Below are 27882 nucleotides of genomic sequence, written 5' to 3'. Positions count from 1 at the left end.
AACATTATTCTGAATAATTCATGGAAATAAGAAAGAATTGATACTTTGTTTTTAAATCAATGTATTCAGTTGAGAATATTCTTGGGAATAATCTTTACGAACACCATTTTCATCAATTTTTTCATCTCAAACTTTATTATTTTTGAAAAATACCAATCGAGCATCTACCAACAGATGAAACCATTCATCCCATGATTTCGTTATTTGATCGTGCTAGTTGCTCTCGTGGTCTAAATAATGAAGTTTTCGTGAAAAAATAAAAATTTACTGATAAAATTTTGAGGTCTTGTGGTATTACTTTTGAAAAAAAATTCTTCAGTTTGTATCTGAAACAAACTTCTATGCTCAATCTACACATCTTTTTATAGAGTTTATTGTGAACTTCCTCCTTTCTTGGAAAGTTTCCTACATTTTTTGTATAAACTATGGGAAACTAGAAAGCCAAAAAGGTTTTATTCCAAAAACCTAATCTCTCGTAAAACATATTCCCCGTTCAATTTATAGATAATGAGAGATTTTACAAGAGAAATACTATTTGTTTGAGTTTTTTTAAAGAGATTAGTTTTTGGGAGGAATATTTCGGACTTTTTTTTTATTTCTAGGAGGTAGGAAATCATAATGAAGAAAAGAGAAAAGAAACTTTCTATGTTTTTTACCACTTTTATTCGTAAATAACGTTACTGCAGTTTCGTCCTATCCGGACATTTTCAAACTTATATGTTTATTGTATAAGTTTGAAAATGTCCGTAAAATGTATGTAAAAAACATAGAAAGTTTCTTTTCTCTTTTCTCCAAAACTCTTCTTAATGATGTGTTGTATAAGTTTCTTCAATATATTAACTGGAAGAAAAAACAATCTATTCAAAACAACTACTTTCAATTATGAACATCGAATTACACAAAAATCACTTTTTTTTAAATAAATTTATACACCAAACCTTGATGGAATTGAAACAAATATCATTCACATGAACGCTTCACGAAGTAATATATACTTTAACACACTGTGAAAAAATAATTAAGAGACAAATAAAAATCATGATATACTCACCTATAAGATATTCCAATATTAAATTCCATCCTATTATAAAAGCAAAAAATTCTCCTATGCATACATAACTATATACGTAAGCAGAACCAGCTTTTGGAACTCTTGCTCCAAATTCAGCATAGCACAAACCTAAAAAAAGTTACAATAATAACAGAAGGATAATATAATGGACGTCTAAATCAGCAATTATTTTGAAGAGAAGATTATAGTTGTTTGATGGTCATTAGTTTCTTTTCTGGTTGTTCGCAATGAATAATGTGATTGAGGAGGATTTTCGAAGAGTAAAGTTTACGATTCCATTCCACTTAATTACGGAAAATATAGTAAATCATTCTGGTTGTAAGCAATGCCTATCTAGAAAGTTTTCATTTTTTTTTCATTTATTGCACATTCAATTCTTCATTCTATTTTATTTTTCATTATTATTACTTGCACGATATTGACATTCCATTTACCCAAAGAATGTAAACTTTCACGGTCGGAGATAACTGTGTGAAAGCTATTTTCCGGGTTTTTTGCCAGGTTTTACTACCCGGAAAATAGTTTTCACACAATTTCACTTACTGCTCAACTCATCTATCAATTCATTTTCATTTAAAGTCACAAATTGTTTCCTTTACAAATATTTTTGCTATATTTTTGGAAATTTATTTTTGTTGCTCGTTTTTTCTCATTGTCCTATTTTTTTCAATAACTCGTCCATCTGAATATTTCGGTTCTGGGGTTTCGATATTTTTAATATTTCATTATTCATCATTTTATTTTTCTACTAATAGATTCCAAATCTGTAAACACCTTTTTAGACAATGAAATAATCCGCGAATTATTCAAAAACTGATATTTCGGACTAAAAGAGTTCGAAATAACTGCTTTGACAATCTGAATATTTTGATGAATTAGTTGTCATTGAGCATTTCCAGAGGATCGTTCTTGGTTCAGGACCAAACATTTCGTAGTGGATTTCTGGCAAGATTATGTACAACTTCCACATTTTGTAAGTCGTTAAGCCGAATAAACTTTCCGATTATTATTCAAACACAAAAACTACAAGAAAGCTATATTTTGCTTGTGATGAACCTATGAATAGGATTCAAATTATCAACGAAACTTTACAAAACCAAGGACAAATACAATTCTGTATATTCTGAACCAGTGATATATCCATATACGATAATATGCGTTCTGTTGTAAAACCATTAGGAATATTTCAAATCACATCCTCATACGTAAGGGTATATTTCTTCTACAGATTTCAAAGGTGAACATTTCCATACCTATGTGAATAATACCAAATGATTTTTCCTATGCGAAACCAAGCTCAGGTTCTATGGGAGTAATGTTGAGAATCGAGTTCCAAGGATAGGTAGGGTCGGAGGCTCCAGTCCGATAGATATAGATATATTTTATTGGTCCATTCAAAAGAACTTTTACAAGTTATGGGACAAGTCACGAAACAACTCATATAAGTAAAAAGATACAAATTTGTCACTTTAACAGATTCAAAATATAATATATACAAACAAATACATATACTTATACCAATATATACACCCATATATACATATGTATACATATACATATACACACACATACATTGCACATTCAAGAACACTTAAGAATTTAAACACATCAAAACGATTTTGTTTGAAAAAATTCAACTCATATCTAACATAAACACCATGATATTATATTTAAAATATTTCAACTTGGTAAATCTTTTATATTCATTAGGTAATATATTATACAGCCTAAAGCCCACTATTTGGTATGATTTTTGACACCATGATGTACGATTTCTTGGAATATGTAGATCATTTTTTATTCTTGTATTATAATGATGTACCGATTCATTTTTCATGAACTTATCTAACTTTTCGTGTATATACATCAATAGTTCAACGATAAATAAACCATAAACCGTGAGAATATTATCCTCTCTGAATAGTCTTCGACAGGAAGTTCTTGAAGATACGTTAGCAATGTGTCTTATTATTCTTTTTTGTGTTATTAAAATATCCTTCGTAGAAGACGAGTTAGCCCAAATCAAAATGCCATATATCAATCTTGACTAAATGTGACCATAATAAAATAATAGTAATGCTTGTTTATCCAGAACATTTCTCAAAACTCTAATTTGATAATACTTGCTATTCAGATTCTTCATGAGATTTATGCAATGAGTGGAGAGTGGATCAAAATCTATTCCTAACGATAGAAGAAAAAATATTTTGATTTTATGTAATGAATTTATATTAGAGAAAGAGTAGAAGATAATTCCTTCAAACAATCTGTAGAAAATGACATTTTCTGTTTTTCGGCGAAGAAGAGGTTTGTGCTAGTATTTCAAGTTGATTTTCAAAGGTACAGCAAAGAAAAAATGCGCATACACGTAATTTTATAGTAGAATCATTATTAAAATCAATATTATCATTACCTGCAAGGATTGAAGCCAAAGCTGCAATGAAAAAAGATATGATAACTGCTGGACCCGCAGTATTTTTGGCTACGTCTCCTGCTAATACGTAAACACCCACTCCTAGGGTGCTACCTATTCCAAGTGCAGTTAAGTCAAATGTAGTTAATACTTTGGCTAGTTTCGAATCATGTTCCATATTCACTATTTTTTTTCTTGTCAATGCTGCTTGTGTTTGGGACCACGTTGGGATTTTCATTTTCATTTTATCAGGACCTCCTACGAATCGAATTTTATATGATTATAATGAAAAATAAATATAAGTCTAATATACATTGGTCTCATATACACTACTGAAATTCACATTATATGGGAACATTTCTCATTGATAAGAATGTCTCAGTTCTAGTAGATGAAAAAAGTGCTCTTATTAGTTTTTTATCGACCTTAATTTTCATCTTCAGCGAGTTGTTCTCAATGTCAAAATCTGACAAGCACATTCAGTAACGTTAACAGTTCACAAAATCGCTTTACCTCAATTCAGATACTAACGATATTCTGAGAGATGATCCTTCAACTCTGTACCAGAAAGAGGTGAAGGAAAACCAAAATTAAATGGATCTGGATTTGAATAGAAGTGATAAACGTAAGGTGGTGATCATGAACCCACAACCACCGAAACTATATTATCTCACTAAATTACATAAAACCAATTTTTCAAATAGATCTGTAATGTTATTTGGTGTGGCTCCAACTGTAAAAATTTCAGAAATGATCACACAAGTAATTAAAACTTACAATAATTCCAAACTGCGATAATACGTAGCAATTGGTGAATAATATTGAATACATAACTCTTCCTAGTAGCGTTTAGTTCATATCGTTTGATGTCCAAAATGTATTTCCCATTATTCCGCTAATTGAAACGAATGAGCTCGTTGAGCGTCTCTTAGACAGAAACCATGTTATCTTGTTGTCAAACAGGAAATTGTAGATCTATCTTATATTTGCCTATTTCAAAATTATTTTCAATTCAATAAAAAGTTGTATTCATGCATCGAAGTGCTACCCGTTGAGTCTTTTACTAACTGAAAATAGTATGAATAACCTCAAAAATGAAATTAATGATAATGAGTTCATTAACTGGTACAGTTATTATGATATCTTAGAATGTTTTACTGGGGCAGGTAGGCAATTAGGTAAGTTTATCGAATAAAACAAATCCATTCACCCGTGAATAATATTCACCACAGAAAGGAGAGTTAATAATTCAAAAATTTTTACATAATTGTCATACATAATTCCTCCACACATGCCTATGAGCATGAACCAGCAGCAGTCAGTAGAATGCTTCACATACTATTGAATATTCCAATGTCAGAAAGTAATTTTCAGAGAGAACTGAGTTTTATCAAACAAATTGCTGTCAACAACGGTTACAAGGTAGATATTTACTGACTCCATTCTTTCCAAAAAATTACAAAAACAAGCCATTTACCAGTTATACCTACCCCACTTCAAAACAGTAAAAACAAAATTTCATAGTATACTGACATACTTTGGTGAATCCACTTATAACATCGCTTGTTTATTGAAAAAGAAAGATTTGGATGTGGAATATAAAACGAAAAATATAATTCACCATTCTTACCACCATTTCTATGGAAAATGGATGAATTTTTGATATGATTTAGTTCAAGTCAAGCTGATCAAAAATGTCATTGAGCCCAACTCAATTCTATGGCTAGTTTTCGAAAGTTGGTAAGTGGCCATTTCTTAGTAATATTACTTTCAGGAAAATACCCTGAAGGAAAATGTTTTGCGCGACGAATATTACTTACACATAAAGCAATACTTTTAGACTGGTTTCTGATAAAAAATATTGTTTTATATAGGGTGAGTGCAGCATTATTCAAAATGAAATTCTCAATCAACCCTATGAAGTGAAGACGTGAACAAACCAAGTAACACACTGATATGCTTATCGTTTCTCAAAATTGATTATTCCAACATTTTGTATATCTTTTTTATACTTTGAGCTTTAGGGAAACTTGACCACGAACCATTCAACACACTTGAACGAAATTGATTCACAGTAATTACGAAAAAATTTTTTATAAGTCATGCTGTAATTGATTTGCTGAATTTTCGATGTGATGAAGTTCAAGTCAAGCTGATCAATAGTGGTCATGGACCCAACCTTGAAAAATGGACACTTTTTCGGTCGGTTCGACGTGTGTGCTTTATTCAGTCATTTAATCGCTATGTGAGTCGATGGTTTAAACCGCAGGCTGAACGATCGATTTTCACTTGCTATCGTAGATTCCTAACACGGGTTAGAAACCGTGTTAGGAATCACACGTTGAAAGGTAAGACCTCGTTAGTCGTTAGCTCACACAAGTTTCGACTTCTGTGGGTTGTCGTTCGTGAGGGTGCGACAGATGGTTAGCGGAAAAACACATTTTAAACTTTTTTTTCTCTACAAGGTGTTGAAGGTTACTGTTTCAAACACTTTCCTTTATATTAAATTATTTTTACATTTTTCATTTTCCGCTCCACACAAAAAATGTCCAGGGAACATAGTGTGAAGCATAAAAATCTTACAAATATCTCAGTAAAGAATTCGAATGCTAGGTCGTTCAGTTCAAAACAAATAAAGTATTAGAGAGAGGGAGAGCGAGAGCAAGAGGAAAAGAGAAGTGAGAGAGAAAAGACAGAGAGAGGGTGGGTGTATTCAGTGGGCCACCAGTGGGAAAAGTGTATTTTTCGTGTTAACGAAACTATCGAAATGTGGAATGAAGAATGAATACTGATATTTCAGAATAGTGATTAGCCTGTATCTTAGCGGTCTGAAACTTGGGCATAGCGACAGCCGGTTCAAACCCGGTTATCGAGAAGTTTTTTTACAAGTACTCAATATCGGAATCGAAAGGCGACCACACTATGCCTCTTTGGAAAGCAAGTGTGTTGCAAGTTGTTTAGATGCCAATCTAGGGCTAGTTTGGAGTGCAACAGACCACTGGAGGTGGAGCTGTAGGTTTTTCGGGTCGTCCCGGTCGTCTCGATGAGCCTATATGAGTGTTTATTAGGGAAAATTATCATTATTATTAATATTAGCAACGTCCGTGAAAATTCCAATAGAATATTCATAACAGAGAAAACTAATAATACGAGAATAACTTCTGACAATCTTTTCCCAGTGTTGAAATTCCAAGTGATCCAATTAAAGCTATGACTACTATGAAAACTTCGATTTCCGAAGAAGAAGTACATACATATATTTAATCTTGATATGGATTTCAGTAATAATCTCTTAATTATTTTTATGATTCTCAACATGTGTATCAACTTCATGTCATAGAGGTTATTTCTGCTAGTTGCTGAATGTCACTACGCCCTTTATTACTATTTCAGATATGATAAAAGTGTTTTATTAAACAGTATCAAAGTTCATAAGCAATACCCACTAAAATAGTAGAAGAATATGTTAAATTTCAGAACTAGCATTTTAAAATTATTTTATCGATTTCATGAAAATGGCATTCCACTTCAAACCTAAAAATTATTTTCTATTGATTTACATGTTTCGATAATTTGAATTTCAGCAAATAACGCAAATTCAAAACCCCTTCAGTCAACTGATTTGTCAAAAAGACAAATCAGTTGGCTATGAATATGGAATTTTATTCAAAAATTCTATTGTCAAGTTTATAGATATTGAAAAATGTAATCATTCATTACCTGCATTCGAACGACATTGTATTGTTATCTGATCTGTGAACTCAATGGCTTTCAGAAACATTATATCTTGTTTGGTTTGCGGTAAAGAGTTAGGTCCACAGCAAATGGTTTGAATAGGTGAAGATGATAATGCGTTCAAAAGTGAATAGAAGTGGCTATTCGAAAACGAGATAAACTCGAAAGACCGTCAGGTGAGGTAATTGATTCAACCAGGTTATGCTTCACTTGTGATTGATCTATTCAGAATGAACTTATTGCAATACAAGATCCAACATATTTGAAGCTCAATGTTTTAACACAAACTCGTAATGGAACATGTCTGATTTGCAATGCTGCTGAAAATATTATTCGAATAACTACCGAATGAAAGAACATAGGGGTAGTTTCTTGAGTCAGACTACCAATTCCATATTTGCAAATTGGCAGAGAGGCATGAGTTCAACTATGACGTATTACATTTGGAAGAAAAAAGTTAGAAACTCAATCTTTTGGAATGCCTGGAAACAGTTGATTTGAAAACTCGGATAATTTACTGAATGATCAAATAAAATTGAATCCTTCCCCTCTGTTGAATCTGTTTTCTAATAAGGAAATTGGTAATTGGTGAAATTTCTTTTGCAATGTTTAAATTTTCAATCTCGGGGTGAGTGGCGTGGGAACCACTGTCTCTCTCTCTCTCTTATGGGTGTTTGACAGGCCCCCGGTGCAGACCACACGGCACTCACCCAGTAAAGTTATCGGTCAACCACCCAATCCCGCACCTGCGGGTAACAGGCGTTGGCCGGTTTCAAGCTAGATGTGTGGGAGAGGTGTCTCGCAAGAGCCCTCGGCGGTTACTCATCCAACGCTGGAAAGGTAGCTTTCCTAACATGAGTGCCCCTTGGGGTAACGTAAGGGTATGCGGTGCAGACCACACGGCGTACACCCAAAAGTTGTTGGCGAACCGCCCTATCCCGCACCTATACGGGCAATGGGCGCGACGTCTCCGACATAAAATGTGGGGTAGAGGATGCTCGAAAGAGTCCTCGACGGTTACTCATCAAACGATGGAAAGGGAACTTTCCTAACATGTGTTCTAGGGGGGAGGTGAGTGCCCGCTCGCGGCTGGAGGCTAGCGAGCCTCATCTCCAACTGGCGTTGGCCTCTTAGGAGCAGCGGCTCCACCAGCGGGTAAAGGGATACAGGGTTGCGGTAATCCATTCATGGGTGTATTGCAACCCCATTACTGAGGCACTGGACAGCTCATGCTGTTCCGTGATCCTTGCCTGCTTCTGTACGGATCCAAGCGTTCGAGGTGTCGAGGCTCGCGGTCCTTCCAATGGGCACTAGTATCCGAGTCTAGTCTTGGAGGACACCAAGGCAGACGTTCGAGGTGTTGGACCCCGGATGGACGGAGCTACTAGTATCCGAGCTTAGGATCCCGACCGGCCACTTCGGGGACAATATTCTCAACTGATTTGGCATGGTTGGCGGGGGCAGATGTGCAACGCGAGCACTCTCTGGCGAAAGACGAGCTTAGTTAACTTGTACGAACGTTCGGTCGAACGCTGCCGATGGTCCTGTCTCTTGGTTAGCCACACTAAGTAGATGTAAGGAGGCAACTCCGGGTTCGGTGAAGCAGAGGGAAGCCCTGCGAAATCCTGTTGGTGTGGGCGAGGGGCGGTACCCGCAAGGATTTCTCGAAAATCCACCCCACCACGCCCGATCGCATCCAACGCCAGGGGCCTAACCGGCCCCTCAGGCCCCCCGGTGCGGTCGTAACTATGGCTCTCTTAATGGTTTATACCTGAACTCTCGTCAAATTATTAGTCATTTGGTAGATTTAAGGTCATAATATGATTCAAATTTAATTGTTATACTATACGGATCACAAATTAGGTAGGATTCGGTCAGTATGAACGCGCCTCAGGAATTTATTGTAAAACGAATGTAATAATTTGTTTCTCAAAACATTCGAAGAGTCAGTGGTACTCCTCCTAAATATATAAATAATAAGTGCTTTTTTTCTGATCTATATAGTTGGTATAACTGAATGTCCAAAATATGTTTATTGCAACTTTTTATCTTCAGTACAGTTCTGCTGACAAGTTCAACAATCATAAATAATAATATATTGTTTTCCAAACTATCTATTCTTATCTTTTCTATGTGCAAGTCGAGCAATAGTGAATGAATCAGCATAGACCAAAGAAATGAATTGGTAACAGTATACAAATATTTACCAAGAAAAGGAAATATTGTAGATAAGTGGATAAAATCGGGTGAATTTTGGAGGTAAAAAAAGGTTTTTTTCGGCAAAAGCTTTTTCTTTGAGCAAGTAGCATTCAGTATGTACTTTTCAGACTAGGCCGGGAGGAATCACATCGTTGTTTTTGTAAATATGAAAATCTTGGTGGGCATGGTTTTGATAAATGCGGTTGAACATTACCATAGCAGCGAAATAACGGCTGACAGCTATTCGACATGAAATTAGTTGACATTTGAAATATTGACAAAATACAATACAATACAAATAAGTATGATTTGACTGATCGGTTATTTGAGGTGCGTTTCGAGGAAGCTACGGTGTTAGCGAAACGCGACTAGAATGTTTGTGAACATTGTGTAATTATTATCATGGATAATACAAATAAAACAATGAAAGTTTAGGTTTAGAATAAACGAAATCTCGACTTTCAGAAATTACGATAACCAAGATGAATATATCTCAGTTCCATACCACCAATACACGAAGAACTTTGGAAATATTTTCAAGGAACTAGGTATGAAGGTGGTATTTGAAACAAGTCATACATTACAGAAGCTTTCAGGAAATCCAAAGGACAAAGTCGAGAATTCGGAAAAGTCTGGAATTTACGAAATTAAAAGTAAGGACTGCCATGCAAAATATTATGGACAAACTAAAAGATCTATTGAAATGAGATATATGAAATACTTAGCACGCTTAAAACATGTAAGACCAGAAAAATCGGCAGTTGCTCATCATATTTTGCAACAAAACGATTCCATACACTGTATTTCATAAATATTAGTTAGACAAGTTAACAACAGGCATCTAGATGCCTACGAGAGTGTAGAAATAAGTAAACATAATATCATGAATAACGATGGTAACGATTGGAAAATTAATTTAAGATTACTAGATAAGGTAACATATTAAATTAATTTAAGACAATAATTAAGGTGCAGGTACCTAGCAGAAGTATCTATAATATAAATGAGGATAACATTGTATGTATAGTTTATTCGTCCTCTTGAAGATGATCACTTGGTGATCGAAACACGTGTCGAGGTGTTAAAATAACGGTTTGGTGTTGGGATAAAACTCCAGTGATATTCAAAGAATGAAATGTTCAAAAATTTGTTCTACAAAGAAATATAATAAAGAAATATGTCTCGTTGATTTGTTATTCGACACGAATGACAAAAAAATAGTGTTAGCAACACGTGCGAAAACAGTGTTTTTGGACTCGGAGATATTTGTCTACTCGTCCAAAAACAGTATAATCCGGACTTGTTACGTAAATTACTGGTTTTCACTTCAACTAGACCTAATATCTAAAAAATGTAAAGGTAAAAGTGGTAGGTAATGAAAATATCCACAACTTTTATACGAACCATTTTTTTACATAACTTACAATTTCACCAGAAAATTGAAAAAAACCGGCATTTTGGTTTTTGATTTTTTACTAGTACTTATTTAGTGGAAATATATTTCTTTATGTTACAGATTTTTAATTATATCCGTTTTTAAATTGGGTTTTATTTCGATTTTGAACTCAAAAAAGACGATATCTTCAATCGAACATATCCATGTGCTGGAAATAAACTTTCGAAATTATCAAAGATCTTTTCAATATCAGACATCTACCTTCATATGAAGTTAAAAATTAGCATCACTATGCGCAAAGGCCAAATGTCAAATGGCAACAAAAAACTGAAAAAGCGCGATTTGAAATATCACTCTAGAAATTATTTATTAACATTTTTTCTAACAATTCTTGAGAAATATAAAATATGCTGTTGAAATATTCAATAAAATGATTGTATAATGCGGGAATGGATTTCGAATGCTAAAAGGTTTCGGTTTATTCGTCAAATTTTAGTGAGTCATGAAATATAAAATTTCATATTGGAAAATATAGAAGTACAGTATTTACATTCGAATTTGGAAAAGTTAACTAAAATGTAAGCTATACACAAATGTTAATCAATAAAAAACTACATTGAATTTAATATTTATGAGAATTATTGATTATTATTTCAACAATATTTTCGTTCACATTCATCACAGTAATTGAAAATAGGTAATAATAATAATAATATTTATTCACGTAGGAAAGAAGAATACAGAACAATGTAATGAGAAGATAAAGGTGAATAAATGAGCACTCCATAAGTGTTTTTCACACTTGTTTCGAGAAAATACAATGCAATAAAACTTATAAATAATAAACATACTGACTGACAATTGCGGAAATATGAAAAAATCCAATGAGTATCAGTCCGAGTCTAAATTTAAAAATAAATATTTACAGATCATTCGCACACACGCATATAAATGTGTAACTATAAATTAATACAATGGTTGATGCGTGTGAGTGATATAAGATTGTTTGCATGACATTTAAATGACGCAAATGTTGTAAGCGGTGTGTTAGAAAGTATAATAAATAAATAGGGTAAATGGACAATCCTGATGTACTAATACACAGGGCTATTCAAATTCGTTTCTGTACATGGGGTTCTCGTAAACGATTAGAGATAGAGTGTCCGTTAATTTGTGGCAAAGTTGTGTGTTTTAGAGAACTATTCAATGATGTGACGAAATCGAATATAACTCTTTTGGTTCTGGAGATATACAGGAAAAACCAAAAAATCCCAAATTATTTTTTTGACTATATCTTCTTCATTCGCAGACATAATGAAAATCTGTCCATATTTTGCTATTGGTACTTGATGTGGGCTCTCAGAATATATCCATGAATCTTTTATACATGGTGTCATCTGACTTGGGCCACCCCCATCTTTGAATTTTTAAATACGGACCTGTATTTTTTGTTGTAGTTTTTGGATCGTACACGTTCACTTCATACTGAGAAATCAAATTCAATTTTATATTTCGGGATGATTCGGTAATATTCGATTATAATTTTGTGAATTTTTCCGTTTTAAATTATGGCCCTGGAAATTGGTTGACTGAGTTGAATAAAAACATTATAGCAACTTTCACGTCTCCCTATGTATCATAGAGTTTTTCGAGAGTTTTTTTTAATTCTTAGGTACCTATTCATATTTTTTCCATTGCTCTGAGCGTTTTGTACAATGAACTTCGAATCAGAAAACCTTTTATGATTATTTGAAACATATCTACATCAAAAATATATTATAGTTGTTTTAATAAGCAGAAAAAGAAATGATAGCAATAATAACATCCGAAACGAACACTATAATTTTAATGAAAATTGAAATGAAGTAATTTATATAGGTAGGTACCCAAAAAAATTATTGGCGCAATAAATGTTTGAATTGGAGTCCTTCCATTCCGAAACATTCTTAAACTCTGTTTTTCATATTATTTATTGCCCTTAATACACTTATTTGCTGCATTGTTGCGAAATAATTCAAATTCCCCAATCTCGAGTCTTCCACATTTTCTATCTCTCTGCCAGCGTAAATCCTATTTTTCAATGTCCCCCTTAGAAAATAGTCCAAAATAGTAAGATCTGGTGATCTTGCAGACCACCTTATTGTCCCATTATTTGTCTCGAAATGGAAGGACTCCAATTCGAACATTTATTGCACAATTAATTTTTTTGTGTATATTAATTACTTACTTCATTTCAATTTTCATTATAATTAATTATAGGGTTCGCTTCGGATGTTATTATTGCTACCATTTTTTTTCTGCTCATCAAAACACATATGATATATTTTTGTTGTCGATATGTTTCAGATAATCATAAAAGGTTTTCTTATTCGAAGTTCATTGTAGAAAACGCTCAGAGCAATGGAAAAAATATGAGTAGGTGCCTAAAAATAAAAAAAAAAACTCTCGAAAAACTCTACGGTATATAGGGAGACGTGAAAGTTGCTATTGTGTTTTTATTCAACTAAGTCAACCAATTTCCAGGGCCGTAATTCAAAAGGGAATAATTCACACAATTATAATCGAATATTACCGAAAAATCCCGAAATATAAAACTGAATTTGATTCCTCAGTATGAAGTGAAGTGAAGTGAACGTCTACTAGTCTAGTTCACATATACTTTTTTTGTCATATTTTTCAGTCCAGTCCAAAAATTATGAACAAGGTGTCATTCGATTCGTATTTTTGCCTAGAAAGTTTAAGGAAAAGTCCGAAAACGCGCCGATAAAAATTACAAAAGTTATAAACAATTAAGTGAAAAAAAAATGGGACTTTAGTTTTTTCTTAATATCTCGGAAAATTTTCAAAATTTTGAAAATTTGAAAGAAGATTTGAAAAAATCAATGAATTTGCGTAAAAAAAGTCGCGACTCCCGAAACTGTATCTCGATTATTTATAATTTTTACAGAGCCCTGAAAATAGAGCCAAAAGCGGGTAGTCTGGCTTCCGCGCGCCTTTCGTCACTCTGACATAAAAACAAAAAAAAATTATTTAAACATATATGTAAATATTGAGGAATGAAAAAATTCATGTAATGTTGGGATACATCAATAAAAAATAATTCGCAGTCAAAAAATGTTTATCCCAATTTTAAAGTTATTTATAAATTTGTTAATTAATAACTTTTTCTGAATTGAAAGTTGATATAAAAATCCCTATAATTATTAAACTAAAACCCTGGCATTTTTTTCCTTTGGTGAAGTTATCCTTAATAGGCAAAAAATAGATTACCGTTGCCAAAATAAAAAAATTGTTATTTTCTATTTTTATATTGACAATTGAAAATTATAATTCTATAAAAAATACATTACAAATTTTTTTCTCTAATTTTTGATTGTTTCAATGTCTCATGGCTAAAAACAAATTATTAATATTTTTTAAAAATTTTTTACAGCTATTGTTAATAAATTTATCATAAACAAATACATTGTTTATAAGCAATTCGAATTTTTTTTGCATTATGTTAATGGAAAAAAATCATGATTTTTAGAAAAAAACAAATTATTTTTTTTATTTTTTTTTCAATACTTTGTTCTATAATAAAAGTAACTTTTGATATTGTGATACCTTGATACTTGTCTTTTTCATTCGTTCCTTCACTTTTATAATTATAATAACTTTCAAACTATTGCAGTTATGATAAATATGCTTCAAGTCATTTTTGTTCACTATGAATTTATTAACAATTTGAGCCTTTTACTAAAGTTTTAGTCCTATTATTTATTTAATTATTGATCGTTATTTATTGAAAAAAGAAAAATTTTTAAGTCTTTTCAACATAAACTTCGTGTCATGTAACAATGAATCATAAGGATTTTATTACTTGCACTTTTAGTAGTTGTAGGATCATAACATTCACTTATTGTCATATTTGTATGTAGTTTAAGAAAATTAAATGAAGCAATCAGTCATTCTGTTAATTTAATTTTAATGATTTTACTCATTAACCTTCTTTAAATTTCCGATGCTCACAACTTCAGTAAAAGGCTCAAATTGTTAATAAATTCTCAATGAACAAAAAAGACTTGAAGCATATTTGCCATAACTGCAATAGTTTAAAAGTTATTATAATTATATAATTATAAAAGCGAAGGAGCGAGCAAGATATCACAATAATAAAAGTTTTATAAAAAATAGAATAAATTAAAAAAAACACATAGTTACTTTTATTATAGAACAAAGTATTGAAAAAAAAATCAGTTCATAACAATTTTTTTTAATAAACAATTAAAAAAAGAATAAAAAAAAGTTTTTCCAAAACCTTAAAGAACAATAGAATTTATGATTTGAAAAAAAAACGGTTCCTTTTTTTCAATTAACATAATGCAAAAAAAAAAATTCGAATTGCTTATAAACAATGTATTTGTTTATAATTAATTTATTAACAATAGCTGTAAAAAATTAAAGAAAAATATTAATAATTAGTTTTCAGCCATGAGACATTGAAACAATAAAAAATTTAAAAAAAATTGTAATGTATTTTTTATAAAATTATAATTTTCAATTGTTAATAAAAAAATTAAAAAAAACAATATTTTATTTTGGCAAAGGTAATCTATTTTTTTGCTTATTAAGGATAACTTCAACAAAGGAAAAAATGCCAGGGTTTTAGTTTAATAATTATAGGGATTTTTATATTAACTTTCAATTCAGAAAAAGTTATTAATTAACAAATTTATAATTGACGTTAAAATTGGGATGCACATTTTTTGACTGCGGATTATTGTTTATTCATACATGAGTGTTTTCATTCCTTAATATTTACATTTAATATGTTTAAATATTTTTTTTTGTTTTTGTGTCAGAGTGACGAAAGGCGCGCGGAAGCCAGACTACCTGCTTTTGGCTCTATTTTCAGGGCTCTGTGAAAATTATTCATAATCGAGATACAGTTTCGGGAGTCGAGACTTTTTTTACGCAATTTCATTGACCCTGAAAAAGTCACCAAAAAGAGCTAAATCGAGTACATGTGAACCAGACTATACGATTCAAAAACTACAACAGAAAATACAGGTCCGTATTTAAAAATTCAAAGATGGGGGTGGCCCAAGTCAGATGACACCCTGTATAAAAGATTCATGGATATATTCTGATAGCCCACATCAAGTGCCAATAGCAAAATGTGGACAGATTTTCAATATGTCTGCGAATAAAGAAGATATAGTCAAAAAAATAATTTGGGATTTTTTGGTTTTTCCTGTATATCTCCAGAACCAAAAGAGCTATATTCGATTTCTTCACATCATTGAATAGGTCTCTAAAATATGCAACTTTGCCACAATTTAACCGACACTCTATCTCTTATCGTTTACGAGATCCTCATGTACAGGAAACAAATTTGAATAGCCCTGTATAATATGAGGTTCTATTGTAAAGTAATAACAATTTTGTTCTTTCACAAATTTTTTACATTGATAAAAACTGTATTTCAAATATTTTTTTGTCAACAAAATCAGAAATCATTTGTCTTGGTGGTCTGTATATAAATTGTCTCAATGACTTTTTGAAGTGGTGAAATATATTAATATTTTTTATTGTATTGGGAAGAGTATTGAATAATTTTGGAGCCAGGTAAGTATATGTATGCTGCAAAAGTGATTTTTGTGTTAATGGAATTACATAATGATTTTTTTCGGGTGTTGTAATTGTGTGACGGTAAGAGATAACTTTTCTTCTTGTGGTACGTTAAGATTACATTGAAATAAAAGAGTTGGCGAATGTTGAAAACACCGGTTACAGAAAGCAAATTGTCTGTAGGAAAGCGTGTAGGTAATAAAAATATTTATTAATTCAATGAGAACTACTTCATGAGTTTTATTACGTATAGTAATTTGAAATAATTTTTGTTTTACTTTTTGAAGATAATATTATTTGAATTTTGAAGTTCTGGAGTTTACCTTTATTATGAATGAACTCATGTTACAAACATTCGAAAAATATAGAAAAATACGATTTTGGTTATGAACGTAGTGGAATCTAATTTAGGATAACACTATAAAAGCAAATATTTGGTGATAAATGGGAAATTGCTTCAAGAAATGAAGTTGTTCATGAATAAAGTAGAGTGAATTATGTAAAATATATAACCGATTTCAATCCTTATTTAATAATTACATCTTCACTATCTGTTATAATAAAAACTGATAAAAGAATGAAAACAATTGTGGAGTAGATAATACAGTAAAAATAACAGACATCACTATTATAATCAAACTAAAATTGTGAATAGAAACTAGAACTACTCTAAGTAGAATTCTTTGATGATAATAATCTTACCAATCAATGGAGTTCTTTCATTAAATTTTCCACTTGGACAAGGATTTACCAACCACGCCATTTTCCGTCAAGTTTCCAACGAAGAACGATAACAGATGAACCACATAGATGAACTATTTGCAACAACAAATTTCAACTGACCTAAGGTCCTGCGCAAATTCAGGTACTGGATAAGAAACATTTAGATAAGAAACCTATGGTCCCTGCCTGTTATCCTCTTGAGTACTTGCATAGAGATGAAATTTAACAATAATAGAATGGAACTAATCTCAATGAATAATTTCATGAAGTAACTTTTCTCATTACTGATTATAAATTTGTGTGGATTTGGTTATCCCATACTTTCACTCAATTTTATAGATAATGGCATATGAAATTCCGAGAACAGGATCGTAACACTTGTTACGAGCACTTATCCATTTGTAGTGAATGGCTCGTAATGTAACCCCGTTATGAGAAGTTGAAACGGAATACTTTTGTATTTTATCTATACCACTATGACACCTATGACCGTACGGGCCAAACTACAATTTGTCAAGAAATTTGTAACGAAGCTACAAAAAAACTGATATACAGGTTGCCATATTTGGCAAAACTGAGCCAAAATTAAAGTTTCAATATTGCATATTTTTAAATATTAATCAATAATTATTATTTAATAAATACCATAAATGAACTTCCTACTCTTCAAATATTTTTTAACATTTACTCGACTTTTTACGCTGACTGTATATTTTTTCGGAAATGCAATGAAATGAATTCGTGTTGATGGTTGAAAAATTCACTTTGCATGCAAAGTTTTGAATGTTCAATAACTTTCTCCTTTTACAAAAGTGCAACACGAAATCATTTTGTATCTACATGTTCGGACACAGTGTCAAATTGCAAATTTTGCATGACTACACATAAGACGGTCCATACAACCACCTGATACTGAATCTGACAACCTTAGAAATTAAAAAATAATGTAAAGATAAAAGGTAGAGTATATGATTGATGAAACTAATGATCATTTTGAACGTGTTATCGATCAAAAATAATTTCTTTTCAAAATTTTCACACCTTTTAATTTTTATATTGAATCTGGTTATTAAATGAGTTTCGTCAACGTATTAGTATATTATGCAACGATCATGTAATGATGGTTATTAAGACACGAGCATTAACCGGTATATGCGAGTGTATTAATAACCATTACATGAGAGTTGCATACGCTATTTTTTCTAAACCCGATAAATAATGAAAAACTATAAATATTATATTTGTATTGAACACATTTACAGTAATTAACTCATATTTTTTTAAAAAAACAGAAACTTAATGGTATTATCATGGATATATGAAAACTATAAAGATTCTAATTATATTTATATTGAATATAACAACTGTAATTAATCTGATCTTTTAAAAATATCGGAGTCGATGGTATTCCTTCTATATCGCTGTTTTTCAGACATTTTGATAATATAGGTAGGTGATATGAAAACTGATTTTGACAAATAAAGCAATTAGTTACTTAGGTTAGAATCTAGGACAAACAAAGGAACAGGATTCTTGATTGAAAAATTATGGGTTTCTATTGGTTGATAATCTATATCGTTATGAAAAATCTGTATCATAATGGATATCATTATGAAACGGATTATGGTCATATAAGTGTATTGTTAGAGTACGGGTGTAGAAAAACATTGTTTAAATACTAATGTGCATCTATTTTATCAGAAAATTTTGTTGCGCAAATAAATGTTCAATGCCAATACTCCCAACTCAACTGTTTATAAGTTCATCCTTCCGAATCATGTTAAATAAGTAGCTGACAAAAATGTTTCTACATTATATTAGATTTATCCTCAGCCTTAATCTATGTTTTTGTAGGAAGTGGATAATAGGAAGTGGATAATAATAATTCAAAAATAAACTCCAAAATAACCCCAAAAAATATTGTTGGAGTCTTTGTTGAATTGAACTCAACATTTTCTAAAATTCCGAGTTTGAACTCGAATTTTTTTTTCAAGAAAATTTATAGCACTTCTACACGTTTGTACATTCACTTCAATCTTTAAATGGTTTGACAATTTCACTGATGATAAATCTTGAAGAATAACTCAAAAGTAGTAGAATGATTATTATACAAGGGCTGTTCAAAAAACAATATCAAATATTTACAAATCTCCTACTATTTTTGACATTCATATTTCTCAAGTTCTTTGTAGTGTATCCTCGCAGCTTTGATGACCAACAAACCCCTGAGCGAAAAAGTGATTTTGGAGTTTCAGTACAGTTCTTGGTTTCAATATTTATGTGAGGCCGTCTTTTCTCAAAATATCTCAATATTATTGTGATCGAAAAAACCGATTGAAAAAATTTCCAGGACCATCTGACTGTGAGAAAGATGATACAAAAATACCAGAGTCTTATCGATATACTGATTTGGATTTTTGTATATCTCAGAGATGGTAACTGCGCTTTTTATTAATAACTCATATTTGAATTTTATATGTATGTTTGTAAGTGTGTGTGTGTGTGTGTGGTACACACGTTCAGTTTGGACGACAATGCATGATTAGCCAAGTGATGTAATTGTATCTCCAATATGGCGGGACACCCAAGATGGCAAACTAGTCATTTTCTTACAAACACACAATACAGGTATCGAATGAAAGGGTTACCTACTTGTAAATAATTCGACAAATGAAATGATCTGACTGACTCGTTTATGCACTCCCATGATATGAGTATAATATGCAAGGGTGTGTTGAGCAGAATACAAAAAGTAAATTTCAAAATGGCAGATAACCAGATGGCCGTCATACTAATTTTGAAGATTGTGGTGCCAGAACAAATGTTGTAGAAATCGACTTCGCAACAATGTTGCATGGAATGAAGTGAATAGACTAAGGAACATATCCAGCAATAATTGAAAAATTAATATAGTGAAAAAATGAAGAAGTTAATTGAAAAAAAGTTATTTACTACTTTGAAAAAAATGTATTTGAATGAGACCCATCAGTTAATCCCATTATACAATTGATATGATATAAAAAGCATGTCGCAGGATTTATCTGTGCACATAAATAATGATACAATACGTATGCCTTAACCAATTTATCATACAATACGTATCTTGATTTTGACAGGTTATTCTAAAAAATCATATTTTTTATAAAATAGGCAAGTCCCATGACAGAGTTTTATATCATATGAATTGTGTGATGTGATAAATTCATAGGTTTGATTTAAAATTGGTTTTATTTTTTAGAGCATGTAAGTAAAAACTTGTTTTTGAAAATGGTTTCTACTTTTAGTTCATTCACAATAAGAACATCGACTTTCAGCTCCGGAACGTACTTATGTAGCTGAAACGATACTTGTCGATAGCTTGTCGACGACTTTATTTCAGTCGAATGCTTTTTACCTAGTGTGCGACCGAAAGTTCGGTTTTGGCCGAGTTTCGGAAAAAAAAACGGATTTTGGTTTAGTTTCGGTTTCGGCGAAAAACCTGCCGAAACTACGACCGACACTGAAACTGCATTCGGGAGTTCCCGCGCTGTGATCGGTCATGTTCGGCGCGTTGAAATTTATATAATCGATGAAGACATTTGCCGCTTCAACGAGCCTAATCATGTCGTGACTATTGTGATATTAGGTATAAGTAATTTTATGTTTAATATTTTTGAAAACACATCAATAATATTCAAAAGAAGAATCTACACCTACTCAAATGAACACCTCACCTATTTTAAGTATTTTTAAGGTGCAATTAATATTTTTATGAATAAGGGTTTATTATGTTGATTATCAATAAGTAAAAATGTCGAAGAGTGCACAACGTTGTGGTTTAAAGATAAAAAAATAAAGACTGACTGATTATAATAACGTTGTCTTCTTTTTCCCTCAAAACATAATCCTTGTAAGGAAGTTTCGGTATGCAGTTTTCACATCAAATTTTCCTCTAATGCCATTATTATCAGTATGTTTTAGAATACCCAATTCATAGACAAGTCACCAATTTAGTAGACTCACCAGTTTAGGCTGGCACTTGAATTAAACTAACGCTAAGGATCTCAAATATAAGTATAAAATATTTATTTGAATAGAACTAGCCGATACTTGATGAAAATCCACATTAAAACTAATTAAACAGTTTATTGTATGATTTTTACTATAAAGGGTTTTACAAATACTGCCACACAAATATTTTATACTGTAACATATTACCTACTTGTATGCCTACTTTCTAATGAATGAATCTACCTGATAAGGTCAGGTATGAATTCTTTAACTATATGAATAAATTAAATTTTGGAGCTATTGTAGAGCGAAACAAGTGTCGCGGTTTTTGTAAAATCCTTGATAGTGAAAATCATATAACAAACTGTATTAATTAGTTTTTTTTATGAAATTTTGAACAAATGAACCTAACTTGGTTGGCGAATCGCGCGTCGAGAGACAGTATTTTTGTTCTAGTGTGGGAAAAGTGTTTTCTCTTTAAGTCGTTACATTCTGGTCGACTAGTAATAACTGAGGGAAAATTTTTACGAGGTCCAGAAAAAAACTATTGATAAAAATTAAGTGTATTATTTTATGTTTTATGTATTGTTATGTTTTATGTATTATTTTGGTTTCAAATCAAATTCTGAATCATAAAACACAAGACCAACAACTAATGTGAGAAATTACACTGACGGTCTTGAGCCAGTTTTTTATAGTTTGGTTCTCGAGTGGAACAGCAAATTCAAGTGTGTTTTCTAGGTGGTTTTCTAGGTTTAATCTCGAACAATATATGTTTTTAATAAAATTCAATTTTAAGAAAGATATTTCACATACGTATGTTGAGCCAAACATAGTAGCCAAATTTATAACTACTTTCTTGCAATTTTCATATTTGGTCTAAAATTCTATAGTGGATACCGTTTTATATATTTGCAAAGACATATTTTTGCCAATCAATTATCTATATTTGAAGTGATGCCTTTGGCAGGCAATCTGTCCATTCTGCTCCTACATCAACTTCAGATGACGATTGTAGAAACGGAGATACCTTGCCCATCTCTGCAAAGTCTTGGAATCTTATAGCAAATTATTTTCTAAGATCGGCCAGAAATGTTACAAAGACTGCAATATCTTCTTCAGAGTTTTTTATATTAAAGAATATTTCTCAAATATATCCAGCTTGCGACGAAAAGCAGACTCGTTTTTTATCGTTTATTAACCATTTCCTTGTGATTCTATGTTGAGCGCATTTGAATATTTCAAAATATCTTTCAAAAAAGCCACGACCAGCATATTACGTTTGTTTGTGCCAACGAACAGTTTGTCGTGTTGCAGTTAAGTCAGAATACGCTGTCAGAAAGAAATTCCTTAAAAAGTGCCGTGACTACTAATAACATACATTTTTTCACCATCTCCGAATCTGAAAATGGTTTCAGCTGTTTATTAAGCGTGCAGCACACTCGTAGCGCTGCTTCTGTGGATTTTTCTTGCTCGCTTATGCAACGAACTAGTAATTTTGTGCTTTTTTTTGTGAGAACTGAGATTGAAGTTTTTCTTCACGAGCCTTACTTCAAATTACCACTCTTAATAATAGCGACAGTTTTATTGCATATAAAGCACACAGGAACCGCTTGAGAGTAGGAGATTTGAGCCGGTTCTAAGCCTCCCCCCACCACTATGACGTATTAATTGCTTTTTTATTGGTTGTTGTTTGGTGAAGTCACTGTGATGTGACCTTGAAGGGTGTGGTGTATGGATTGTTCAGAAATTTTTTCCCGGTTCTAATCCTCCCCCCCACCAATATGACGTGTTATTTGCTTTTTTTTGTTGTGCAGTGAAGTCAAGGCGTTGTGACCTTGAAGTGTCTGGTGCATGGATCGTTCAGATTTTTTTTTTTCATATGAGATTTTGTGTGTGTATGTGTGTGTGTGTGTGTGTAAGAGAATGCACGGTACAGGGTTTCATCATGTGCTTGTTTGTCTATGTACAAACATACGTCTGCATACTTCGAAGATCCTCCAAGTAATGAATGCTCCATCGGTGTGAGGGCACCAAGTTAGTAGTGGAGTGACGTCACAGCAATAACCGTTCAACGGCTAGAGAGCGACATGTTCACTCCACGACGTGTGGCAGAGTAATGCGTATTCATCGGTCTGCTCTCACCTCCCTCGATGTAGTGAAGGATGTGACGTAACGCCCCAGACTCGCCATCAATGGTGACACGCAGGCGGGCGAGGACTGTGCTAACGTCTGTCTTCTCCGAGAGCGCAACGACAATTGCTTGTTCGGCTATCGCTCTCGAAGCAGTGAATGATGTGACGTAACGCATCACCCTACCCTCGCTATTGATGGTGACACGCAGGCGGGCGAGGACTGTGCAAACGTCTGCCCTCTCCGAGAGCGCAACGATCACTGCTTGCTCGTGCCGGCAACTGTTATCGCATCAAATTGGGAGATGGGCTTGGCTGTGACGTCAGGCATCTCTAGTGGATAGCAACTAGCAATGTGAACCTTTCACGGTTTCATGGTGGGGGTGACTCGCACTGTTTAATATAAAAGAAATGCTTGGCACACTATGAAATCAGTAGACGAATATATCTGCAGCAGTTAGCAATTGGTAGAGTGTTATTCAGTTCGTAATAGAAGGAAGACGGTGAGTGTATTTGTCTGTTGGAAATTGTTTATATTTTCATATATATTATCATCATGTCCGTTTCAAAAGTAGACTTGAATAAAATTAATAATTTGATTGTACAGGAGGTTGAAATACTAGAGCAAAAGGCCTTATCATCATTGCCAATTGATGAAGTGTACATAATTAAAAATATGTCAACTTATTCTACACGATTTGGTAAATCAATTTTATTAACTTTGCAAGATGTGAGCAATGATAAATTATTTAAAACATGGCTACCAAAACGTATTTCGTTGCAATTCAGTGATGACGATATATCTTGTATCAACTCATCAGGTGGTAAATATACGATGGTGTATTTAGGACAGAGCCAACAAAGTTTTGCTGGCATGAAAACGCGATCTCTAGTTAAATTCAATATGATTGAATAATAATTGTAATAATTTATAGCGAATTTCTTTAGGTCATAGCTTACAAAGTTTTTTGGTGTGAAAACGCTAACTCTAGTCAAATTCAATATGATTGAATAATAATAGTAATTATAATGAATTTCTTATTGTTTCATTAATATTCATATATTAGATGATAATTATATGGAAATATAAACATTACTAACTTAGTTGAATACACCCACTTTGTAACTACAAGTAAAATGGGAATGTGAGTATTATATCACTGAAAAATTGGAGGTTGCTTATTGTTTTTTTTTATTCGATTTCAGTTCCACCATTTAAAGATGTGGATGCAGTACGCAAGTCAAGATTGGGTCGATGTTGTAGATCTCAAATCATCGGTTCAACATTTGTCGTCTAAATTGAAGGTGTTGGGTGATGGAGCCGAACATGCAAGCAATTATGATATGAGTGTATGCTATGATGAAAAACAAATCGAATTATGCCTTCGTGATGCTGAGAACTATTGGAGTGGTGCAGAAGTTTGTAACAAATTTTTGGATAATGAATTGGAATTGTGGCAACTTTGTGAGGTTATGATTGAACTGAACCTAAGAAGATTCCTGTATAGCCTCCAACCATACTTGCCAGAATGGATTATTCATCACTTTGAATTGAATGATGAAAATCGAGAGGAAATTGAAGATGGTCGCGAAAATGATGATTATGAGGAAGAAGTTATTTTAGATAGTCTGTATGTTCCTGTAAATCATAAATAATGTCAAATAAAAAACTTTGTATTATTTTCATGTTTTATTTATTTAAATCTCATGAAATACAATAGAAAATGATTACAAAACAATAAATATGATATAAAATACAATACGTGATATAAGTCAGTTACAAATAAAAAAAAGATCATAAAACAGTTTATGATAGAGTGAAAAAAAGTGTCAATATCTGCTATGAACTGAACCATCCAATGCATTGTATGTTAAAACTGTATCATGCAAAATTAATGCATATACTTTAGTGTTGTCTGGAAACTTGGTCTTCCTCGTCTCAAACTCAATCTTTATATCAATAGTTGATGATTTTGTTGCATTCGGTTGATGGGAACAATCGATGACGAATAGTGGATTCTCTCTAAATTGCCCAATGTCCATCAGAGGTTCACTCATATCTTTATCATAATAACTTCGCTGGAAACTCTCAAAAGCATAATAAGCAGGAGCATCAAGTTTTTTATCGAAATTCAAATTCCAACGCTCATATGGATAAACTTCAGAATTCAAGTATACTCGAATACTATTGATATCAGCAGTTGTGAATTTTGTAATATCCTGTGTTCTATCTTCAGATGTGGTAGTACTTTGGAATGCGATGATGACAAAACGAGGAGTTTCCAATGCATTAGTTGTTTTGATGGCCCATATGTCTGAAGAAGTCCCACGTAATGATGGTAGTTCATAGAGGTCCCACATACGATATGCCAATTTGATTTTGGCATTCAGACCGCTTTTGTTTATTCTACTCAAAAGTTTGAGCTTGTGTTTATCATCTGGTACAATATGTCTTATTTTCCATTCGATTTTATTTATTTCCAAATCAGCATCAACCTCACCTATATACGAGTTTTTGAATGATCGAGCGATAATCAAAATCAATTCCTGTTTGGCATTCAAGATACTTTTGTTGTAATCTTCAGCAAAACCCATCAAATATTTCAGTGGTAGTTTTCCACTAAAAACATGACTGCTTGTATCCAAGATATCTTGCTTCAATTGTGAAAGTCCCCAACCATATGTCAATAATGTGTTAGCATGAGATTGTCCAAATGATATCATGGTTTTCATTGTAGATGTTATCCCAGGTTTTCTAACAACAGCCACTTGTTCACCACCCTTTTCATAACGAATTTCGTCAAAGAGAAATGCAATTGCATTATTCGAGAGATAGCATGTTTTCGCTACATCTTTGGGGGTGAATTTACCTTCTATGTAAATGAAGCTGTCGGCAATATCTAGTATAACATCTTGATTATTGATTGCAATTCTGATTTCATCCGAATTCCTGAATAGCGGTGATCCATAGGGCTTATATGTGTGCTCATGTAAACTTATGAGAGAATGATCGAGCACTGGTTCATTGAATATATTCAACTTTTCACTGTTTGTTTCGAGCACCATTGTTATTTTCTCACTTTCAATCCAATCGATTTCAAAAATTTAAGATCACTCACAGACAGAGCGTTATGTGCTAACTGTTTAGCATACACTTGTGGAATGAGCTTCTTTTTATGCACACTTTTCTTTTTATGCACACCTTTCTTTTTAATAGTACAACTCGTTTGGGATTGTTCAATGCGATTTTGTCTATTGTAAATGAAACCCATAACAACAGTTATTCGATTTTCTTCAATTCCAAAATAATGAAAATCTCTTCTTCACTTCCAAAATCGATAAGGTTATTTTTTTCATCCAAAATACGCACTGTAATGTTGTGAATCAATTGACGACCTTCTGGACTGACAGGCATATATATAATACTGTGTGGTTCTTTAGTAAGATTGTAGCCAGGTTCAACATCAATATCGAATGAGAAAAGAATGTGAGATTATTCACCATTTATATATGAACCAGATATTATATTGCAATCTAAGCGGATAAGTCTCACAGTTGTAATGTTTATTGGTAATGATGATTCATGTATCTGATTTGGTGGAAATATTCCATGAGCGAACCCCATCATTTCTGCTATAGAATTTGGATGTGTCAGATCAATTTCATATTTGGATCGCATTTCACATTTGAATGTATTATTATTGGCGTGTAGATAGAAAATATCATCTGCAACGACATCATTTGGTTTTTTATCATGAAACAATCTGAACATGATATGTTTCTGTATGACGGCATTGATCTCTTCTATTTCGTAAGCACCACATGGAATTTCAATTGTCAACTTTTGGGATATCGATGAGTTGTCATTACTGATTCTAAAACTAACTAAGTTATTAGCTTCAGTTATATTATTGATTGTATTGCATCCATAGAATCCCAAAAGTCCTAATCCATAACGACTGTTCCTATCCAATTCAATTGGTGGAAAAAAATCCGCACTCAAGACACTTGTCCCGACAGCTTGTAGCTCGAACTTTCGTGACATGACTGATGAATATTTTGAAACACATTTCAATTTATTATTGTACACAGCAACAGCACATTTGAGACAATTTACACTTTTTGGAAGGTGTTGTATTGTAATAAGTATCATTTTTATTGATACCAATATTCACATCCTCTATATTACAAATACAACACATTGATTTTCGAGGTATAGGACCATCATTAACATCCGAATCTGAATTTTGATCGTGGTGGTGCTCATAACAATATCTATGTTTCATTATATCGATGTCATCTTGCAGATGCTTAGGCAACTTTTCCCAAACATATGCAATCTCATGTGCAACACATGCAAGTATCACTTCCTTAGGCATATTTGCAAGCATCACTTTATCCATTTTTTTCAAGGTACCATATTTTGAAAACATTCTAAGTGAAAACCCCATTCCCTTGATAGCCTCCCGATCCAGTTTTGGTGTTGAATCCATTTTTATTTGGAAAATTATTTAGAGAGAAACTGCAAGCACAAGTGACCACAGAGAACTGTATTAAATTTCTGTTGTCGATCATAGTTATATTTGATTTTTACATTCGAACATTTTCG

General features: G+C 32.4%; 1 protein-coding gene across 6 annotated transcripts in view; it reads right to left on the bottom strand.

Annotated features, from left to right (window-relative positions):
• LOC111514556 (cationic amino acid transporter 2) overlaps positions 1-27882 on the bottom strand; it is a 98113-nt gene that overhangs the window by 20538 nt on the left and 49693 nt on the right. For 4 of the 6 annotated variants that reach the window (XM_074170458.1, XM_074170460.1, XM_074170461.1 and 1 more), the window contains exons 2-3: positions 3486-3743; positions 1052-1180 (exon numbers count right to left, since the gene is read on the bottom strand). In XM_074170458.1, the coding sequence (XP_074026559.1) occupies positions 1052-1180; positions 3486-3729 (373 nt within the window). In that variant the 5' untranslated portion in view covers positions 3730-3743. Of the gene's footprint in view, positions 1-1051; positions 1181-3485; positions 3744-3798; positions 3938-17130; positions 17207-27882 lie in introns of those variants that run through there. The other 2 variants (XM_074170457.1, XM_074170459.1) reach the window with 2 other exon arrangements.

This window comes from Leptinotarsa decemlineata, unplaced genomic scaffold (genome assembly GCF_025532065.1).
Source record: "Leptinotarsa decemlineata unplaced genomic scaffold, Ldec_3_MD MMD2_P_RNA_scaffold_9, whole genome shotgun sequence".
Classification (NCBI taxonomy): domain Eukaryota; kingdom Metazoa; phylum Arthropoda; class Insecta; order Coleoptera; family Chrysomelidae; genus Leptinotarsa; species Leptinotarsa decemlineata.
Note: the sequence above shows the minus strand (reverse complement) of the source record. Positions and strands in the feature narration are given on the sequence as shown.